The 20,379-nt window shown below is 38.1% G+C and overlaps 1 protein-coding gene across 1 annotated transcript in view; it reads left to right on the top strand.

Annotated features, from left to right (window-relative positions):
• KIF9 (kinesin family member 9) overlaps positions 1–20,379 on the top strand; it is a 169,614-nt gene that overhangs the window by 11,910 nt on the left and 137,325 nt on the right. The window contains exons 4-8 of the mRNA XM_053712933.1: positions 126–229; positions 8,483–8,704; positions 9,691–9,774; positions 14,139–14,231; positions 20,026–20,173. Of these exons, the coding sequence (XP_053568908.1) occupies positions 126–229; positions 8,483–8,704; positions 9,691–9,774; positions 14,139–14,231; positions 20,026–20,173 (651 nt within the window). The remainder of the gene's footprint in view (positions 1–125; positions 230–8,482; positions 8,705–9,690; positions 9,775–14,138; positions 14,232–20,025; positions 20,174–20,379) is intronic.

Here is a 20,379-nt window from a genome sequence, read left to right as displayed (position 1 = left end):
TGTTTCCCATATACCAGTTCACTAAATGCTTTATAAAGTGTTGTGTTTTCCTACCTTGCCATAGTGCTGCTGACTGTGTAAACCTTTATTTTCCCCTTTTAAACAATATTGGGTGTCATTTATAGGTACTATAATGTGCTATGGACAGACAGGTGCGGGGAAAACCTATACAATCACTGGAGCCGAAAACTACAAGCATCGTGGTATCATCCCCAGGGCTTTGCAACAGGTACTAGATTTATACTGAAAGTCACTGGAAATTTCAGTCTTGGGGTATCAGTATAACCAAGTGAGAATTCTAAAGACTTGTGCTTAACATAAATAGGACTGATATCCCACAGAATTTGTTCAGATTTTGACAGTTTTTCACAGCTAGACAGCGCTAGTTCATATGTACCATATAGGTAACATTGTGCTCACTCCCGTGGAGTTATTTATGAGTCAGCACTGATTGGCTAAAATGCAAGTCTATCGAACTGAGATAAGGGGCAGTCTACAGAGGTAAAAAGTATATTAACCCCTTAATGACTGAGGACGTGCAGGGTACGTCCTCAAAAAAAAGGCAGTTAACGCCTGAGGACGTACCCTGCACGTCCTCGTTGTGGAAAGCAGCTGGAAGCGATCCTGCTCGCTTCCAGCTGCTTTCCGGTTATTGCAGTGATGCCTCGATATGGAGGCATCCTGCAATAACTTTACATGGCCATCCGATGCAGAGAGAGCCACTCTGTGGCCCTCCCTGCACCGGACATCGATGGCCGGTATCGTTGGTGGGTGGGAGCCGACTTGGGAGGCGGGTGGGCGGCCATCGGTGTATCCTCTGACATCAAGGGGGGCGGGATCGGAGGCGGGGCCGTTAGGGGGCGCGCGCGGGAGCGCGCACGTGCACGGAGGTTGGCGGGCGGGTGGGCGCGTGCACGGGGCGGGAGCGGGTGGGAACCGCTACACTACGGAAAATATTGCTAGGAAAAAATGGCCAAATCTTGTTTTTGCAAAAGCACAAAAATAGATCGTGGAGGGGTGGGGGGTTGGTTTTGTGTGGGGGGAAGCTACACTACAGAAAATTTTAATAAAAATAAAAAAAACCCCATATTTTCTTCTAAACTGGGTACTGGCAGACAGCTGCCAGTACCCAAGATGGCGCATATTAAGTTAGAGTGGGAGGGTTATAGAGCTGTTTGGGGGGGATCAGTGAGGTTGGGGGCTAAGGGGGGGATAGTACACAGCAGCATATGTAAATATGCTTTTTAAAAACACAAAAAAACAACAAATATAGCTTTTATTTTAGTACTGGCAGACTTTCTGCCAGTACTTAAGATGGCGGGGACAATTGTGGGGTGGGGGAGGGAAGAGAGCTGTTTGGGAGGGATCAGGGGGTCTGATGTTTCAGGTGGGAGGCTGAGCTCTACACTAAATGTGATATTAACCCTGCAAGCTCCCTACAAGCTACCTAATTAACCCCTTCACTGCTCGCCATAATACACGTGTGATGCGCAGCGGCATTTAGCGGCCTTCTAAATACCAAAAAGCAACGCCAAAGCCATATATGTCTGCTATTTCTGAACAAAGGGGATCCCAGAGAAGCATTTACAACCATTTGTGCCATAATTGCACAAGCTGTTTGTAAATGATTTCAGTGAGAAACCTAAAATTGTGAAAAATTTAACGTTTTTTTTTTTATTTGATCGCATTTGGCGGTGAAATGGTGGCATGAAATATACCAAAATGGGCCTAGATCAATACTTGGGGTTGTCTACTACACTACACTAAAGCTAAAATTACCCCAAAAAGCTCCCTACATGCTCCCTAATTAACCCCTTCACTGCTGAGCATAATACACATGTGGTGCGCAGTGGCATTTAGTGGCATTCTAATTACCAAAAAGCAACACCAAAGCCATATAAGTCTGCTATTTCTGAACAAAGGGGAACCCAGAGAGGAATTTACAACCATTTGTGCCATAATTGCACAAGCTGTTTTAAATAATTTCAGTGAGAATCCTAAAGTTTGTGAAAAAATTTGTGAAAAAGTGAACAATTTTTTTTATTTGATCGCATTTGGCGGTGAAATGGTGGCATGAAATATACCAAAATTGGCCTAGATCAATACTTTGGGATGTCTACTAAAAAAAAATATATACATGTCAAGGGATATTCAGAGATTCCTGAAAGATATTAGTGTTCTAATGTAACTAGCGCTAATTTTGAAAAAAAAAAATGGTTTGAAAATAGCAAAGTGCTATTTGTATTTATGGCCCTATAACTTGCAAAAAAAGCAAAGAACATGTAAACATTGGGTATTTCTAAACTCAGGACAAAATTTAGAAACTATTTAGCATGGGTGTTTTTTGGTGGTTGTAGATGTGTAACAGATTTTGGGGGTCAAAGTTAGAAAAAGTGTATTTTTTTTCAATTTTTCCTCATATTTTATAAATTTTTTTATAGTAAATTATAAGATATGATGAAAATAATGGTATCTTTAGAAAGTCCATTTAATGGCGAGAAAAACGGTATATAATATGTGTGGGAACAGTAAATGAGTAAGAGGAAAATTACAGCTAAACACAAACACCGCAAAAATGTAAAAATAGCCTTGGTCCCAAACGGACAGAAAATGGAAAAGTGCTGTGGTCATTAAGGGGTTAATATAACAGTGTTGTTTATGCAAAACTGGAAATTATCTATCTTTTTTAAACAATAAAAATTCTGGAATAGATTTTCCCTTTTTATTTTTAGTGTAAACACATAGGGGATACTTAGGCCTAGATTTGGAGTTTGGCGGTAGATGGGCTGTTAACGCTACGCGGGCTTTTTTCTGGCCGCACCATAAAATTAACTCTGGTATCGAGAGTCCCAAAAAATGCTGCGTTAGGCTCCAAAAAAGGAGCGTAGAGCATTTTTACCGCAAATGCAACTCTCGATACCAGAGTTGCTTACGGACGCGGCCAGCCTCAAAAACGTGCTCGTGCACGATTCTCCCATAGGAAATAATGGGGCTGTTTGAGCTGAAAAAAAACCTAACACCTTCAAAAAAGCAGCGTTCAGCTCCTAACGCAGCCCCATTGTTTCCTATGGGGAAACACTTCCTACGTCTGCACCTAACACTCTAACATGTACCCCGAGTCTAAACACCCCTAACCTTACACTTATTAACCCCTAATCTGCCGCCCCCGCTATCGCTGACCCCTGCATATTATTATTAACCCCTAATCTGCCGCTCCGTAAACCGCCGCAACTTACATTATCCCTATGTACCCCTAATCTGCTGCCCCTAACACCGCCGACCCCTATATTATATTTATTAACCCCTAACCTGCCCCCCACAACGTCGCCGCCAGCTACTTACAATAATTAACCTCTAATCTGCCGACCGCAAAGCGCCGCCACCTACGTTATCCTTATGTACCCCTAATCTGCTGCCCCTAACACCGCCGACCCCTATATTATATTTATTAACCCCTAATCTGCCCCCCTCAACGTCGCCGACACTTGCCTACACTTATTAACCCCTAATCTGCCGAGCGGACCTGAGCGCTACTATAATAAAGTTATTAACCCCTAATCCGCCTCACTAACCCTATCATAAATGATATTAACCCCTAATCTGCCCTCCCTAACATCGCCGACACCTAACTTCAATTATTAACACCTAATCTGACGACCGGAGCTCACCGCTATTCTAATAAATGTATTAACCCCTAAAGCTAAGTCTAACACTAACACCCCCCTAAATTAAATATAATTTTAATCTAACGAAATTAATTAACTCTTATTAAATAAATTATTCCTATTTAAAACTAAATACTTACCTGTAAAAAAAAATCCTAATATAGCTACAATATAAATTATAATTACATTGTAGCTATTTTAGGATTAATATTTATTTTACAGGCAACTTGGTAATTATTTTAACTAGGTACAATAGCTATTAAATAGTTAAGAACTATTTAATAGTTACCTAGTTAAAATAATAACAAAATTACCTGTAAAATAAGTCCTAACCTAAGTTATAATTAAACCTAACACTACCCTATCAATAAATTAATTAAATAAAATACCTACAATTACCTACAATAAAACCTAACACTACACTATCAATAAATAAATTAAATACAATTTCTACAAATAACTACAATTACATAAACTAACTAAAGTACAAAAAATAAAAAAATATTTACAAACATAAGAAAAATATTACAACAATTTTAAACTAATTACACCTACTCTAAGCCCCCTAATAAAATAACAAAGACCCCCAAAATAAAAAAATGCCCTACCCTATTCTAAATTAATAAATTTAAAAGCTCTTTTACCTTACCAGCCCTGAACAGGGCCCTTTGCGGGGCATGCCCCAAGAAAATCAGCTCTTTTGCCTGTAAAAAAAAACATACAATACCCCCCCCCAACATTACAACCCACCACCCACATACCCCTAATCTAACCCAAACCCCCCTTAAATAAACCTAACACTAAGCCCCTGAAGATCTTCCTACCTTGTCTTCACCTCACCGGGTATCACCGATCGGTCCTGGCTCCGATATCTTCATCCAACCCAAGCGGGGGCTAGACATCCACTGAAGAAGTCCAGAAGAGGGTCCAAAGTCTTCCTCCTATCCGGCAAGAAGAGGACATCCGGACCGGCAAACATCTTCATCCAAGCGGCATCTTCGATCTTCTTCCATCTGGTGCGGAGCGGGTCCATGTTGAAGCAGCCGACGCGGATCCATCCTCTTCTTCCGGCGTCTCCCGACGAATGACGGTTCCTTTAAGGGACGTCATCCAAGATGGCGTCCCTCGAATTCCGATTGGCTGATAGTATTCTATCAGCCAATCGGAATGAAGGTAGGAATATTCTGATTGGCTGATGGAATCAGCCAATCAGAATCAAGTTCAATCCGATTGGCTGATCCAATCAGCCAATCAGATTGAGCTTGCATTCTATTGGCTGATCGGAACAGCCAATAGAATGCGAGTTCAATCTGATTGGCTGATTGGATCAGCCAATAGGATTGAACTTGATTCTGATTGGCTGATTCCATCAGCCAATCAGAATATTCCTACCTTAATTCCGATTGGCTGATAGAATACTATCAGCCAATCGGAATTCGAGGGACGCCATCTTGGATGACGTCCCTTAAAGGAACCGTCATTTGTCGGGAGACGCCGGAAGAAGAGGATGGATCCGCGTCGGCTGCTTCAACATGGACCCGCTCCGCACCAGATGGAAGAAGATCGAAGATGCCGCTTGGATGAAGATGTTTGCCGGTCCGGATGTCCTCTTCTTGCCGGATAGGAGGAAGACTTTGGACCCTCTTCTGGACTTCTTCAGTGGATGTCTAGCCCCCGCTTGGGTTGGATGAAGATATCTGAGCCAGGACCGATCGGTGATACCCGGTGAGGTGAAGACAAGGTAGGAAGATCTTCAGGGGCTTAGTGTTAGGTTTATTTAAGGGGGGTTTGGGTTAGATTAGGGGTATGTGGGTGGTGGGTTGTAATGTTGGGGGGGGGGTATTGTATGTTTTTTTTTACAGGCAAAAGAGCTGATTTTCTTGGGGCATGCCCCGCAAAGGGCCCTGTTCAGGGCTGGTAAGGTAAAAGAGCTTTTAAATTTATTAATTTAGAATAGGGTAGGGCATTTTTTTTATTTTGGGGGTCTTTGTTATTTTATTAGGGGGCTTAGAGTAGGTGTAATTAGTTTAAAATTGTTGTAATATTTTTCTTATGTTTGTAAATATTTTTTTATTTTTTGTAACTTAGTTCTTTTTTATTTTTTGTACTTTAGTTAGTTTATGTAATTGTAGTTATTTGTAGAAATTGTATTTAATTTATTTATTGATAGTGTAGTGTTAGGTTTTATTGTAGGTAATTGTAGGTATTTTATTTAATTAATTTATTGATAGGGTAGTGTTAGGTTTAATTATAACTTAGGTTAGGACTTATTTTACAGGTAATTTTGTTATTATTTTAACTAGGTAACTATTAAATAGTTCTTAACTATTTAATAGCTATTGTACCTAGTTAAAATAATTACCAAGTTGCCTGTAAAATAAATATTAATCCTAAAATAGCTACAATGTAATTATTATTTATATTGTAGCTATATTAGGATTTATTTTACAGGTAAGTATTTAGCTTTAAATAGGAATAATTTATTTAATAAGAGTTAATTAATTTCGTTAGATTAAAATTATATTTAATTTAGGGGGGTGTTAGTGTTAGGGTTAGACTTAGCTTTAGGGGTTAATACATTTATTAGAATAGCGGTGAGCTCCGGTCGTCAGATTAGGGGTTAATAATTGAAGTTAGGTGTCGGCGATGTTAGGGAGGGCAGATTAGGGGTTAATACTATTTATGATAGGGTTAGTGAGGCGGATTAGGGGTTAATAACTTTATTATAGTAGCGCTCAGGTCCGCTCGGCAGATTAGGGGTTAATAAGTGTAGGCAGGTGTCGGCGACGTTGTGGGGGGCAGGTTAGGGGTTAATAAATATAATATAGGGGTCGGCGGTGTTAGGGGCAGCAGATTAGGGGTACATAAGGATAACGTAGGTGGCGGCGCTTTGCGGTCGGCAGATTAGGGGTTAATTATTGTAAGTAGCTGGCGGCGACGTTGAGGGGGGCAGGTTAGGGGTTAATAAATATAATACAGGGGTCGGCCGTGTTAGGGGCAGCAAATTAGGGGTACATAAGGATAACGTAGGTGGCGGTCGGCAGATTAGGGGTTAAAAAAATGTAATCGAGTTGCGGCGATGTGGGGGGACCTCGGTTTAGGGGTACATAGGTAGTTTATGGGTGTTAGTGTACTTTAGGGTACAGTAGTTAAGAGCTTTATGAACCGGCGTTAGCCCAGAAAGCTCTTAACTCCTGCTTTTTTCTGCGGCTGGAGTTTTGTCGTTAGAGCTCTAACGCAAACTTCAGAAACGACTCTAAATACCGGCGTTAGGAAGATCCCATTGAAAAGATAGGATACGCAATTGACGTAAGGGGATCTGCGGTATGGAAAAGTCGCGGCTGAAAAGTGAGCGTTAGACCCTTTAATCACTGACTCCAAATACCGGCGGTTGCCTAAAACCAGCGTTAGGAGCCTCTAACGCTGGTTTTCACGGCTGACGCCAAACTCCAAATCTAGGCCTTAGATACTAGTAGAATATCAGAGGAATTTAAAGATACTGTGGTATCCTCTATTCTAAACATTCTCTTCTAAACATTACTGTTCATATCACCAATCGCTGTTTAGGGACTATTTACATTTTAGTGTCTGTACCTTTTGGAAAATAAGTAGGGGTTTAAAGGGACATGAAACCCACTATTTTGTTTTTCTTTTATTGAGCATACAATTTTAAATAACATCTCAATTTATTTCCATTGTCAAATTTGCTTCATTCTCTTGTTATCCTTTGTTAAAGGGGCAGTAATGCACTACTGGGAGCTAGCTGAGCACACTGGTTGAGGCATATTTGTGCAGTAACCAATCAGCAGCTAGCTCCCCATAGTGCATTGCTGCTCCTAGGCCTAAGTATGCTTTTCAACTAAAGATACCAAGAGAATTAAGCTAATTTTCTTTGTGATTCAGACAGAACATACAGTTTTAAAAAAGTTTTCAATTTACTTCTATTATCAAGTGTTACTTTGTTCTCATGGTATTCTTTATTGTATTGAAGAGCTATCTAGATAGGTATTGTGCACATTTCTGGAGCAGTACATGACAGGAGACACTGCTACCACTTACTGTTCTTCAAATATACTGTATGCCATATATTGGTCCAGTCACGTGCACGCTCCTACATCTTCCTATCTGATTTTCAGCAAAGGATACCAAGAGAACTAAGAAAATTTGGAAATAGAAGTAAATTTGAAAGTTTTTTTTTTACACTCTATCTGAATCATGAAAGAAGTATTTTGGGTTTAAAATCCCTTTAACTAGAAACCAAGGGGACAAAACTTGATGCATGGACCTTCCTGTCTACCCCATTCCTTTTCTCCCAAAGAAGGTAATGTCCACAGCACTCCAAATAGCAAAATCTTTATTTCAGGATTTAAAAAAACAGCGACGTTTCGGGATTAATTTCCCTTAATCATGCATCATTAATTGTCACCTTCTTTGTGATTACTGTGAGGTGAATAGGCAGTTCACCGGTCTACACGAGCACCCATTTTACAGAAGGTGCTGTTCCTTTCTACTTTTTTCCTGCATTCCTTTTCTCCCGGTATATAAATTCCGAGACAAACTAAAAGATAACACATTAGGAGATTCAGTCGTAAAAGAATCAGATAATGGGGGAGCTCATCTTTGCCTAGCAATGGGTTTCTCTGGAACATTGGGCGTTAATCGCGCAGGTCCGCTCTTTGCTTCCCAGTGCACACGTATATAAATAGCTTTGAAACCTTGTCAAGATGTCTTGCGATATTTCAAGTGGTTTTTGTCTTTTTTATACCCTCATTCTTGTAGCATACTTTCATTCTCACTATTGTCTCTGGATTGTGCAGGTATTTAAAGAGATCAAGGAACGCAAAGACCAGTCAGTCACTGTGCAGGTCTCTTATCTGGAAATCTACAACGAGAACATGTTTGACCTCCTGTCAAGCTCGCATGAGGTTCCAGCTGACTCTCAAATGACCGTAGTAGAGGACTTGCATGGAGTGTCCGTAAAAGGCTTATCTGTTCCTTATACGTCCAGTGAAGATGATGCTTTAAATCTTCTTTTTGAGGCAAGAACAATTACTGGCACATTCCTGATTTATATGTTTTACTGTAGACAAACATTAGTTAGAGTATAGTATAGTGATTCAGTAACAAATCAGTAGCAGTATTCTCCACAGAACAGTTTGCAAGCCGGGTTGCATTATTAAGTAGCCGGGTGGGGGCAGAGTAATATTTTCTAATATATAATTTTCTGCTATCCAAAGAACAGATAATTTGTGCAATAAAAATGTTACATTTCTAATATTAGCTCATTTTAGCTTAATATCGGCTAAAATTTTTGCCGGGTCAGCAGTAAAATTAGCCAGGTGGTGACTCCGCTAAAAAGGTCCTGGGGAGAACACTGAGTGAATGTTGAAAACATAGAGAGTGTGTGTGTGTTGAAAACATTGTGTGTATATGTTTGTATGTATATGTATATGTGTGTGTGTGTATATATATATATATATATATATATATATATATATCTAGCTCCCAAATCCCTTAAAGGGATGGTAAACACATTTTGTAGAACATCTCAGTTGATTCTTCATGTTTGGTAAAGTTTGCCTTCACTTTTGTATAGCCCTATTGTTTCTTATTTTTCAGTTCCCCCAATCGCCCATCTTCTAATCGATTGCGACATTGAAAATCCCCAGAGCGCTGTCATTCACCTGCTCAGATCCTATTGTATAAGTAAGATTGTTATTACACTATGTTTGAGCATGCGTACGAGAATACAATCTGCCAATTTTTGATGGCGCTGAGATACAGGTTTTTGTTAGCTTTGCTGCCTGAAGACATAAACTGAAAAATAAGCTACAACAGGGCTATACAAAACGTAAAGTCAAGCTTTACCACACATGGAGGGGATCAATTAAGTTGCTCTACAAAATACAGTAAATTAGATTATGTTAAAAATAATGTTTATGTTTACTGTCCCTTTAAATTGTTTATGAACCAACTGCTGAAGATACTAAAGCCTTTCGGTCACCCTACTTTATTGTGTTTTTAGGGTGGGACAAATCGGATAATTGGGTCACACATTCTGAATAAGAACTCTTCACGATCGCATTGTATCTTTACCATTCATTTAGAGGTAAGTTTGTTTGATTGCTGAGGGCTGGTAGCCTTATTGGAGTGACATTCAGTTTTCTACAGTAGATTGAGTAGTCTGAGAAAAAGATCAGAACCTCTGCACCCTGTATTGTTGTTTTTTGGCATTGAAAAAAAAGTGCAATAACCTTAAAGGGACACTGAACCCAAATGTTTTCTTTCGTGATTCAGACTTTCTAATTTACTCCTATTATCAAATTTTCTTCATTCTCTTGGTATCTTTATTTGAAAAGCAAGAATGTAAGTTTAGATGCCGGCCCATTTTTGTTGAACAACCTGGGTTGTTCTTGCTGATTGGTGGATAGATTCACCCACCAATAAACAAGTGCTGTCCAGTTACTGAACCAAAAATTGGCCGGCTCCTTAGCTTAGATGCCTTCTTTTTCAAATAAAGATAGCAAGAGAACGAAGAAAAATTGAAGGAGTAAATTAGAAAGTTGCTTAAAATTGCATGCTCTATCTGAATCACGAAAGAAAACATTTGGGTTCAGTGTCCCTTTAATTAAATGTGTTTCAGTATTTTGTGTTGGCAGGCTCTATTTGATCAAATAGTAATCCGGAAAAATGTGTCTGCCCCATATATATGTAAGTTTCATTAGTGCTATTGCTCCCCCATGTTCATCTGTAAACCGGAATCTAGGAGGCATATTTATCAAGCTCCCTATGGAGCTTGATGCCCCGCTAAAGACCCCTGCTCCATAACCTGTCCGCCTGCTCTGAGGCGGCGGACAGAAATCAACCCGATCGAATACGATCGGGTTATTTGACACCCCCTGCTAGCGGACAATTGGCCGCGAATCTGCAGGGGGCGTCATTGCACCAGCCGTTCACAAGAACTGCTAGTGCAATGATAAATGCAGACAGCGTTATCGATGTGCAGCGAACATGATCCGCTATATCGGATCATGTCCGCTCGCACCATAATAAATAGGCCCCATGGTATGAATTATTTAACCCCTTTTCTGCTAACCTTTTTTCACATATTCAGTGAGTTACCCATACAAATTATATATTGTATATAGCAGATTCAGAATATACCATTATTAGAGTTATAGTTCATTGCATATGAGAATTCTGCAACTTAAAAAATGTACATTTTTGTTAACATTTTAGTAAATAACATTGAAAATAGCCTGGTGACCACTGTAGCTACCATAATCACCTTACTAGATTCAGGGGTATTCAAATTTGAAAGAGAGGCCCACACAGGCTTTTGGGATTCATTATAAAATTAATATAACTAAAAATAAAATAAATATATTGCAAAATAATTTACTACGTATAACAAAATGTACCTGTATTTATATTAAAAACCTCAAGGTGTTAAGCTGGCCCTTTTAAAGGGACATGGAGCCCAACATTGTTATTTCATGATTCAGATAGAGTGTGCACTTTTAAACAACTTTTTAATTTACTTCTGTTATCAAATGTTCTCTTGGTATCTTTTGTTGAAAGTCAGGGACATAAGCTCAGGAGCGTGCATGTGTCTGGATCACTATATGACAGCTGTTTTGCAAGAATGTTATCCATTTGGAAGAGCACTAGATGGTAGCACTATGTCCTGCCATGTGAGCTTCAGACATCTACCTAGGTATCTCTTTAACAAAGGATACCATGGGAACAAAGCAAATTAGAGAGATTTAAATTGAAAGCTTTATTTAAAGAAATGTCTGCTCTATCTGAATCACAAAAGAAAAGTTTTGGGTTTCATAGCTCTTTAAATTGACAGTCAAGTCCAAAAAAAACTTTCATGATTTAAATAGGGAATGTAGTTTTAGGAACAAAACAAATTAGAGAATAGAAGTAAATTGGAAAGTTGTATAAAATCACATGCTCTATCTGAATAATGAAAGAAAACAATTGTGTTTCATGTCTCTTTAAAATCAATTGCTCCCTCTGAAACATGAACGTTTCATTTTCACGTCTCTGTAAGTGATCTGTTTAATTCCTGTTCTTAGATAGAGAAACTTTTTATGGTCAGGCTTGATCCCAGGAATTGTTCCGATTAACCCGTGAACATTAAAGGGATAACTGCAGGATTATGTCTTGGGACGCAGTGTTAACTTTGGCGGCATATTTCGATTTAGTCTTAGTTTTAGTCTTTTGACTAAAATGCCATTTTTAGTTTTAGTCGTATTTTAGTCATCTGAATTGTTTTAGTCTAGTTTAAGTCGACTGAATCTCCAGTAGATTTTTGTCGACTAAAATCTAAGGGGTTTAGTTAAAGTGTAATGCATTATTTAAGCATTTCTCTATAATTTGCAAACTGATTATACTCCAGGAGTAAACATAACACCTCATTTATGGTATTAAGGTTTAAACATGCAATACAGACACAGATTTAGCCGTTGTGATATGTAACATCTTTATTAAACTTAAAATTAAATAAAAACAAGTTTCATAAACAAACAGAAGTGCAACTTTAAAATATAAAAAAATAACTGTAAACTGTATTGGCTGTATTGCACATATTACCCAATATAAAAACTTTAACAGTTCTCTGTTAATATTTAAAACCAGTATCAAGTAACTCAACACAACAAAAAGTTTCTGCAGCTAGCACAGGCACAGCATAATTTAAACCCATACTTGTGGGCTATGCTTATTTCTATAGGAAGAATCAAATGATTGTTCACAGATTTGAAACATTTTCAGCAACGATATTAGCACTGCTCTAGAACTTCCAAACTCATTATATACTCCTGGAGTAAAGGTTTATTAACCTGTTTTTATTTATGGCATTAAAGGGACAGTCAACACCAGAATTTTGATGTTTTAAAAGATAGATAATCCCTTAATTACCAATTCCCCAGTTTTGCATAACCAACACAGTTATATAATTATACACGTTTTACCTCTGTAATTACCTTGTATCTAAGCCTCAGCAGACTGCCCCCTTATTTCAGTTCTTTTGACAGACTTGCATTTTAGCCAATCAGAGCTGTCTCCATGGTAAATTCACGTGCATGAGCTCAATGTTATCTATATAAAACACGTGAACTAATGCCCTCTAGTGGTGAAAAACTATCAAAATGCATTTAGATTAAAGGCGGCCTTCAAGGTCTAAGAAATTAGCATATGAACCTCCTAGGTTTAGCTTTCAACTAAGAATACCAAAGGAACAAAGCAAAATTGATGATAAAAGTAAATTGGAAAGTTGTTTAAAATTACATGCCCTATTTGAAACATGAAAGTTTTTTTTGGACTTGACTGTCCCTTTTAAGGTTTGAACATGCAATACAGACTTAACAGATTTAACTGTTGTGGTATAACATGTCTTTATCTTAACATTTTAACAAAATTAAGTTTCGTAAATTTTACAAAAGAGCAGTAATTGGATATGGATTGATTATAACGCCTTGCATAAAATGTTTTTGTCAGCACATTTTGATTTAGTTTTAGTCATAGTCTTTTGACTAAAATGACATTTTAGTTTTAGTCGTGTTGTAGTCATCAGAATTTCTTTCGTTTTATACACATTTTAGTCTAGTTTTAGTCGACGAAATTAACACTGTGGAACGCCGCTGTTCATTGGCTAACACGGGTCATGTCCCACACAAATATCAGCTCATAAATATCAGCTTTTCAAAAAACAAAGCTCTGTAATAAATGATGAAACAGTCTCTTGGGAACATTTTGTACAGTTGTATCATTTGCTCTCAAACGTGATAGATTCAATTTATTTAGAAACTTTGACTTAAAGGGACATGAAACCCATTTTTTTTTCTTTTATGATTCAGATAGCGCATGCATTTTTACCCAGCTTTCTAATTTACTTCTATAATCAAATTGTCTTCCTTCTCTTTGTATCTTTTGTTGAAAAGCAGGGATGTATCTATTTCTAAGAGCACTAGATTGCAGCACTTCAGTAAAGAGTACCATGGGAACGAAGCACATTTGATAATTGAAGTAAATTGGAATATTTTTAAAAAATTGTATTCTCTGTCTGAATGACAAAATATTTTTTTTGGGGGGGTTATATCCCTTTTACCTTTTTATTAAAAAAATATTATAACACTTTTAAATTCTGCTCATTATTATGTATCATACTTTTCATTCTGCAGTCATCTTGCAGAGGACTGTGACACCCCACTCTTTCTTATTAAATGACCAATTAAACCAAGGAGTGTCCAAAATGTTAGGTAGCCTCTCACTATAATTTAAAGAGACACTTCAATCAAAATTAAATTTTCATGATTCAGATAGGGCACACAATTCTATATTACTTTCCAATTTACTAAAATTTGCACACATTTTTTTAAGAATTCTCTGTGATTAAAACAAACATGACTTGTGTTTTTGGAGTACTTACTGTTGCACGAAATAACAAAGGCTTTTTTACACCAGTCTCATTCCAGAACGTTATCGGATCCAAAATATACTGTTTCAAAAATTAACCTGGTAGATCTGGCAGGTTCTGAGAAGCTGGGAAAAACATGGGTAAGTGAGGGTAAACGCTTTTAGTCCTCTCTGGTAGTCAAGAGAATAAAGGCATAAAGTACTGTAAAAATGTTCTTCTCTTTAATGTGTTCAATCATTTTACCTGCTAGAGTGTGTTAAATTGTTTACAGACAGGTCCTTTGTGTTTATTTGTCATGTGAAATAGCAGCTTTTGCCTGTTGAAACTGCCACCTATACAACAAATTTTAATACTAAATTATAGTATATAATATAGTAGAACAGATATGCAAACAAGATGCAGGAGCACAAATCAACCTCCCAAGGGGTTGGTGAGAGAGAGACCAGCTCATTTGAAAGGATGTTCCTACAGCATCTTTGAATGCAAACTTTGTTTCTTTCATGATTCAGACAGAGCATGCAATTTTAATCAACTTTATAATTTTGAATTTCTATATGATGGGTGCACCCGGTCAAAATCTATAAATTTAGCAATGCTACAGCCCCAATATTGAAAATATATACACTTAGAAAACAGAAAGAGTAAGTGTTATACGAATATGACACACTTACTAAAGTAGGACACGGCAGCACTGTATATAAAAAATTATTGCTTTATTGATAACAAACAACCTTAAAGGGACACTAAACCCAAAAAAATTATTTCATAATTCAGATAGAGCATGCAATTTTAGGCAACTTTCTAATTTATTCCTATTATCAAATTTTCTTTGTTCTCTTGCTATCTTTATTTAAAAAGCAGGAATATGATTCACAGGAGCCGGCCCATTTTTGGTTAAGAACCTGTGTTATGCTTGCTTATTGGAGGGTAAATGAAAGCATCAAATAAGCAAGCGCTATCCATGGTGCTGAACCTAAAATGGGCTGGCTGCTAAGATTTACATTCCTGCTTTTAAAATAAAGATAGCAAGAGAATGAAGAAAAATTGATAATAGGAGTAAATTAGAAAGTTTCTTAAAATTTCATGCTCTATCTGAATCACGAAAGAAAAAATTTGGGTTCAGTGTCCCTTTAAAATCCACCTTTCCCTTTACAATAGAACCAAGGTACAGCAGTACCTTCCCAGACAGGTAAAATACGAATGTGAACACAAAGTTAACCCCACATGTTAGCATGTCCCATAGCCGGCAATATTAACAGTCAAATAGATCACAATCCGAGCACTTACAGTAAGTGTCAAAAAATACGCTCCGGTGACTATCAACTAGCAGCTTCTTAGTAAGTATTTATCATGGGACAGCTGACGTGATGGATACTAGAACAAATGTCCATATTCTCTGTTTGTAGGTGATAAATAGTGGCGTTCCTCCTCGCATCCCACAACCATACTGCAAGCCACTCTGCTTACCTTTCACTGTGATCTCTGATTTCAGTGCCCGATGGGCCTCCTCTTTACTCACTGATCGTGCGTGGCGGTTGCCGCGGTGCTTCACTTGCGAGATCCACACTGCAAGACTTGAAGCCGCTCAACTAGCTTATTCGCCGTGGTTACATATTCCGGTGCCCAATAAGCCTTCTTTTACTCACGGGCTTGTACGTGGTAGCTGACACAGAACTTCACTTGCGTAACTTGTCGATAGGGAGCTTTACGAGAACTGCTGGGCAGCAATCGTAACTTACTGAAAGTAAACTTCCACCATTACGCGTTTCACCCCTCCCCCTTAAGGGCTTGAATAGAGGCTTCGTCAGATGTGTGTAATTACTGTTGCTAATACACCTTAAATACCTATTGCAGTTACATTTTGTTATACACCCCCTGTTTGTTAAAGGGCTATAATATTGCTTCTGGTCTATTGGTTACATATTTAATTTTCTACTTACATTTATTAGGTGAAACGTATCTATTGTACAGATGTATTTTATAACATATCAGATAGATACTAATACATAGTTGTTACATATTGACAGAAAGGACGCATATATACAATTCTTTCCTTTTACATCTCTTCAGGCAATTAAGTTTTAATGATTTTGTAGGCAAATAATTTCTCATATTGTTTAACCCTTCATATTATTATAGCCATTTTTGTTATACATATCTAGATGTTTGAGATATTACAAAAAACAGGAGTATTCAGTTTTTTCATTTAGTTCATTTGGTGTTAAAGTGTTTAACCTGCTGTACCTTGGTTTTTTTGTAAAGGTAAAGGTGGATTTTAAGATTGTTTGTTCTCAATAAAGCAATCATTTTTTATATACAGTGCTGCCGTGTCCTACTTTAGTAAGTGTGACATATTCATATAACACTTACTCTTTCTGTTTTCTAAGTGTATATAACTTTATAATTTACTCCTATTATCAATTTTTCTTCATTCTCTTGGTATCTTTATTTGAAAAAGCAGGAATGTAAGTTTAGGAGCCGGCCCATTTTTGATTCAGCACTCTGGGTAGGTGCTACATTTAGCCACCAATCAGCAAGCGCTACCCAGGCTCTGAACCAAAAATGGGTCGGCTCCTAAGCTTACATTCTTGCTTTTTTTTCAAGTAAAGATACCAAGAGAATGAAGAAAAATTGATAATAGGAGTAAATTAGAAAGTTGTTTAAATCTGAATCATGAAATAAAACAATTGGCTTTCATGTCCCTTTAAAAAAAAACTATATATATATAAAAAAATATATATATATATGTGTGTGTGTATATATAACAGTATAGACAAGCACTCTAGACCTGCAGCAAATGCCTGGGGTGCAGCAGAAAAGTACATAAACAGCAGCAGCAGAGAGTGCACTCACCAGGACTTTTTGATAAGACTTTTACTTTCAAATAAAAGTCTTATCAAAAAGTCCTGGTGAGTGCACTCTCTGCTGCTGTGTATGTATGTGTATGTGTATGTATGTATATATATATATATATATATATATATATATATATATATATATCAGTGATGTGCAGTCACTAGAGGCAGTGCTTCACCTCTCATATGGGCAAAAATATATATATTTTTTTATTGGCTTTAAAAAAAAAAATTGTAAAAATTTTTTCCCCAGCATTTTTTTTTCTCACAGCTATATGTTGTGCAATGGAGAGGCACAAGCAGGTCTGCCCACCATTACACAACATGCTGCACCACCTACTGGATGCAAGTGGTTAAGATCATTGCATGGCCCGTTAACTGCTTATTTGAGGCAGTCCTATTTGGGCTGACCCAATCCAGCGAGAGGCATTAGTAAGTGGAACATAGGGTTGGGGCTGGATGTTAAATCATATAAAACAAAACAAAAACGGGAAAAAAACAACTTTCATATATTTTGTTGCTGTCCTGTGAACCTGCTAGCTTTGCTAAAGTGAAAAAGAGAGTTCTATTCTTCCCCTCTAAGTGCAGTGGAATGTGCCACTGTCACTTCCTGAATCCTTATACAGAGCAGGAAGAGAGGCAGAGAGAGTAGTGTTTCAGCCACATCTTATTAAAGTAAGATTTTACTGAAAGGGATTCTGTTAGTGAAAATGATAATTTAATGAATGTGGTTTAGTGTTTTTTTACTCTTTTACAGCAAAGGATCGTTTTTGTATTTTGTTTACTCAAACTTTACACCCACTAACTTAGCAGCTTGCCTCTGTACTTCACACTAAATTATAGACTCATTTTCTGAACTCTCTGTAGCTCTGCTGTTTTATTACTTAAAAATGCAGTGGTCCCTCCCCCCCCCCCCCTTGTGTGTGTGTGTGTGTCTCTCTCTATCTATCCATCTCTCTCCTTATGTGTTGTTCTCCCCCATGGTCTCTTTCTCTCTCTGTCTCTCTTCCTCCCCCTCTGACTCTCATCCCTTATGTGTCTCTCTATCCCTCTGTGTGTGATTGTCTCTCTCTCTCTCTAACCCTCTGTGTGTGATTGTGTCTCTCTCTCTAACCCTCTGTGTGTGATTGTGTCTCTCTCTCTCTAACCTTCTGTGTATGATTGTGTGTCTCTCTCTCTTTCTCTCTCTAACCCTCTGTGTGTGATTGTGTCTCTTTTTCTCTCTCACCCTCTGTGTGTGATTGTCTCTCTCTCTCTCTCTAACCCTCTGTGTGTGATTGTGTCTCTCTCTCTCTCTCTCTCTCTCTCTCTCTCTCTCTAACCCTCTGTGTATGATTGTCTCTCTCTTTCTTTCTAACCCTCTGTGTGAGATTGTGTCTCTCTCTCTTTCTCTCTCTCTCTAACCATCTGTGTATGATTGTGTCTCTCTCTATTTCTCTCTCTCTCTAACCCTCTGTGTGTGATTGTGCCTCTCTTTCTCTCTCTCTAACCCTCTGTGTGTGATTGTGTCTCTCTTTCTCTAACCCTCTGTATGTGATTTTGTCTCTCTTTCTCTCTAACCCTCTGTGTGTGATTGTGTCTCTCACTCTCTCTTTATTTCTCTCTCTCTCTCTAACCCTCTGTGTGTGATTGTGTCTCTCTCTCTCTTTCTCTCTCTCTAACCCTCTGTGTGTGAATGTGTCTCTCTTTCTCTCTCTCTCTAACCCTCTGTGTGTGATTGTGTCTCTCTCTTTCTCTCTAACCCTCTGTGTCTCTCTCCCCCCGTCTCTCTCTCCCTTTCCCCCCCGAGTGCTTTTCTGTGTTTCTGTCTACCTTTTATTTATTTAATTAATTAATTGGTAGTGCCATCTGATGGTGTGGCTTTATTTAAAGGGGTGGGGTCAAGCGCCCCACCATCTTTTAATTTCACCAGCCGCCACTGGATCAAGACATTTTTATATTTTCTGAATAATGAAAGAATCTATAAGCATAATTTGCAGCATTAAAGTAAAAAGTATGTTTTAAACATATTTTAATGGGCATGGATTTCTAGATCTCATAATCAGAGCAAGCATTGTGTTATCTGGCAAGAGTTTCTGTTACAATCCTTTTAGACTAAAATCAGATGTTTACTAAGTTGACCAGTTTTCCAAGACACCATTTAAAGGGACATGAAACCCATATGAAACCCATATGCAAATTTAAATAACTTTCCAATTTACATCTAATATCTAATTTTCTTCATTCTTTTGGTATCCTTTGTTGAAAATCATATCTAAATATGCTCAGTGGCTGCACATAGATACCTCATGTGATTGGCTCACCCATGTGCATTGCTATTTCTTCAACAAAGGATATCTAAAGAATGAAGGCGTATCCTAGCCACTGCCTCACCAGCCTCTGACGTCACTGCACGTCACTGATATATATATATATATTGTTCTGCTACTTTAACAACGGGGTAACTATTCTTCTACATAATTGAAAAGGTACATCCCGGATTTTGCACTATCAGGGCTCTCTTATGATCATCCCTACATCTCATCTTTAGTTCTAGTTACTGCGTTGTACAGAGAGAAGGGAGATCTGTGCCCCTCTAGTTTGTTATTTTATTGGAAGATGATTTGTATAAAGTACCCTCAGTGACACACATTACTAATCAGGAGCCACAGTTATAAGTGCTGTAGCCAGTGAGCCATACATTGCAAATCCTGATACCTCCAGAACTATTTCCTCAGCTCCAGGTGGTCTTTATGCTTCAGTTTTCTCAGCGTTTTTATGAATTGTTTATGATGCTAGTTAAAAAAAAAAAAAAATAGACGGTTACAAAATTACAAATAATGTATATAAATGTGTTAAGTAAAATTTGATAGTTAAACTAATGGGTAGTGTGTATTTGTGTATAGCTCTCTCATTGGCTTATAGGGACAACTCCCACAGAAAAAGTTGGTAGAAATATACATTTGTTTTAAAAAACTACACATTGAAATAATCTTTTGGGTACAGAGATAATTGTTCAGTATAATGTCCCTGTAACCATCAGGTAATAAGCGCTACATAAGAAAACCGTTGACCATTTCTAATGCTGTTGTGTTTTCAGGCTGAAGGGCAGGTTCTGAAGGAAGCCGTCTATATAAACAAATCCCTGTCGTTCCTGGAGCAGACCATCATTGCTCTGACTGACTGCGGACGGGACCATATTCCTTTCAGGCAGAGCAAGCTCACTCATGTCCTGAAGGACTCGTTAGGTAAGCAGTAGCCAGCAGATGCACATAAGAAGGTCACACAACACCGCGTCTGGCTGGTGACTTGTCTGCAGTAATGTCTCGCTGCTACAGGACTCGTTAGGTAAGCAGTAGCCAGCAGATGCACATAACGTGGTCACACAACACCGCATCTGGCTGGTGACTTGTCTGCAGTAATGTCTCGCTGCTACAGGACTCGTTAGGTAAGC

The sequence above is a fragment of the Bombina bombina genome, chromosome 5 (genome assembly GCF_027579735.1).
Source record: "Bombina bombina isolate aBomBom1 chromosome 5, aBomBom1.pri, whole genome shotgun sequence".
Taxonomy (NCBI): Eukaryota; Metazoa; Chordata; class Amphibia; order Anura; family Bombinatoridae; genus Bombina; species Bombina bombina.
The sequence above is the reverse complement of the archived record's forward strand: the minus strand, read 5'-3'. Positions and strand labels throughout refer to the sequence as shown.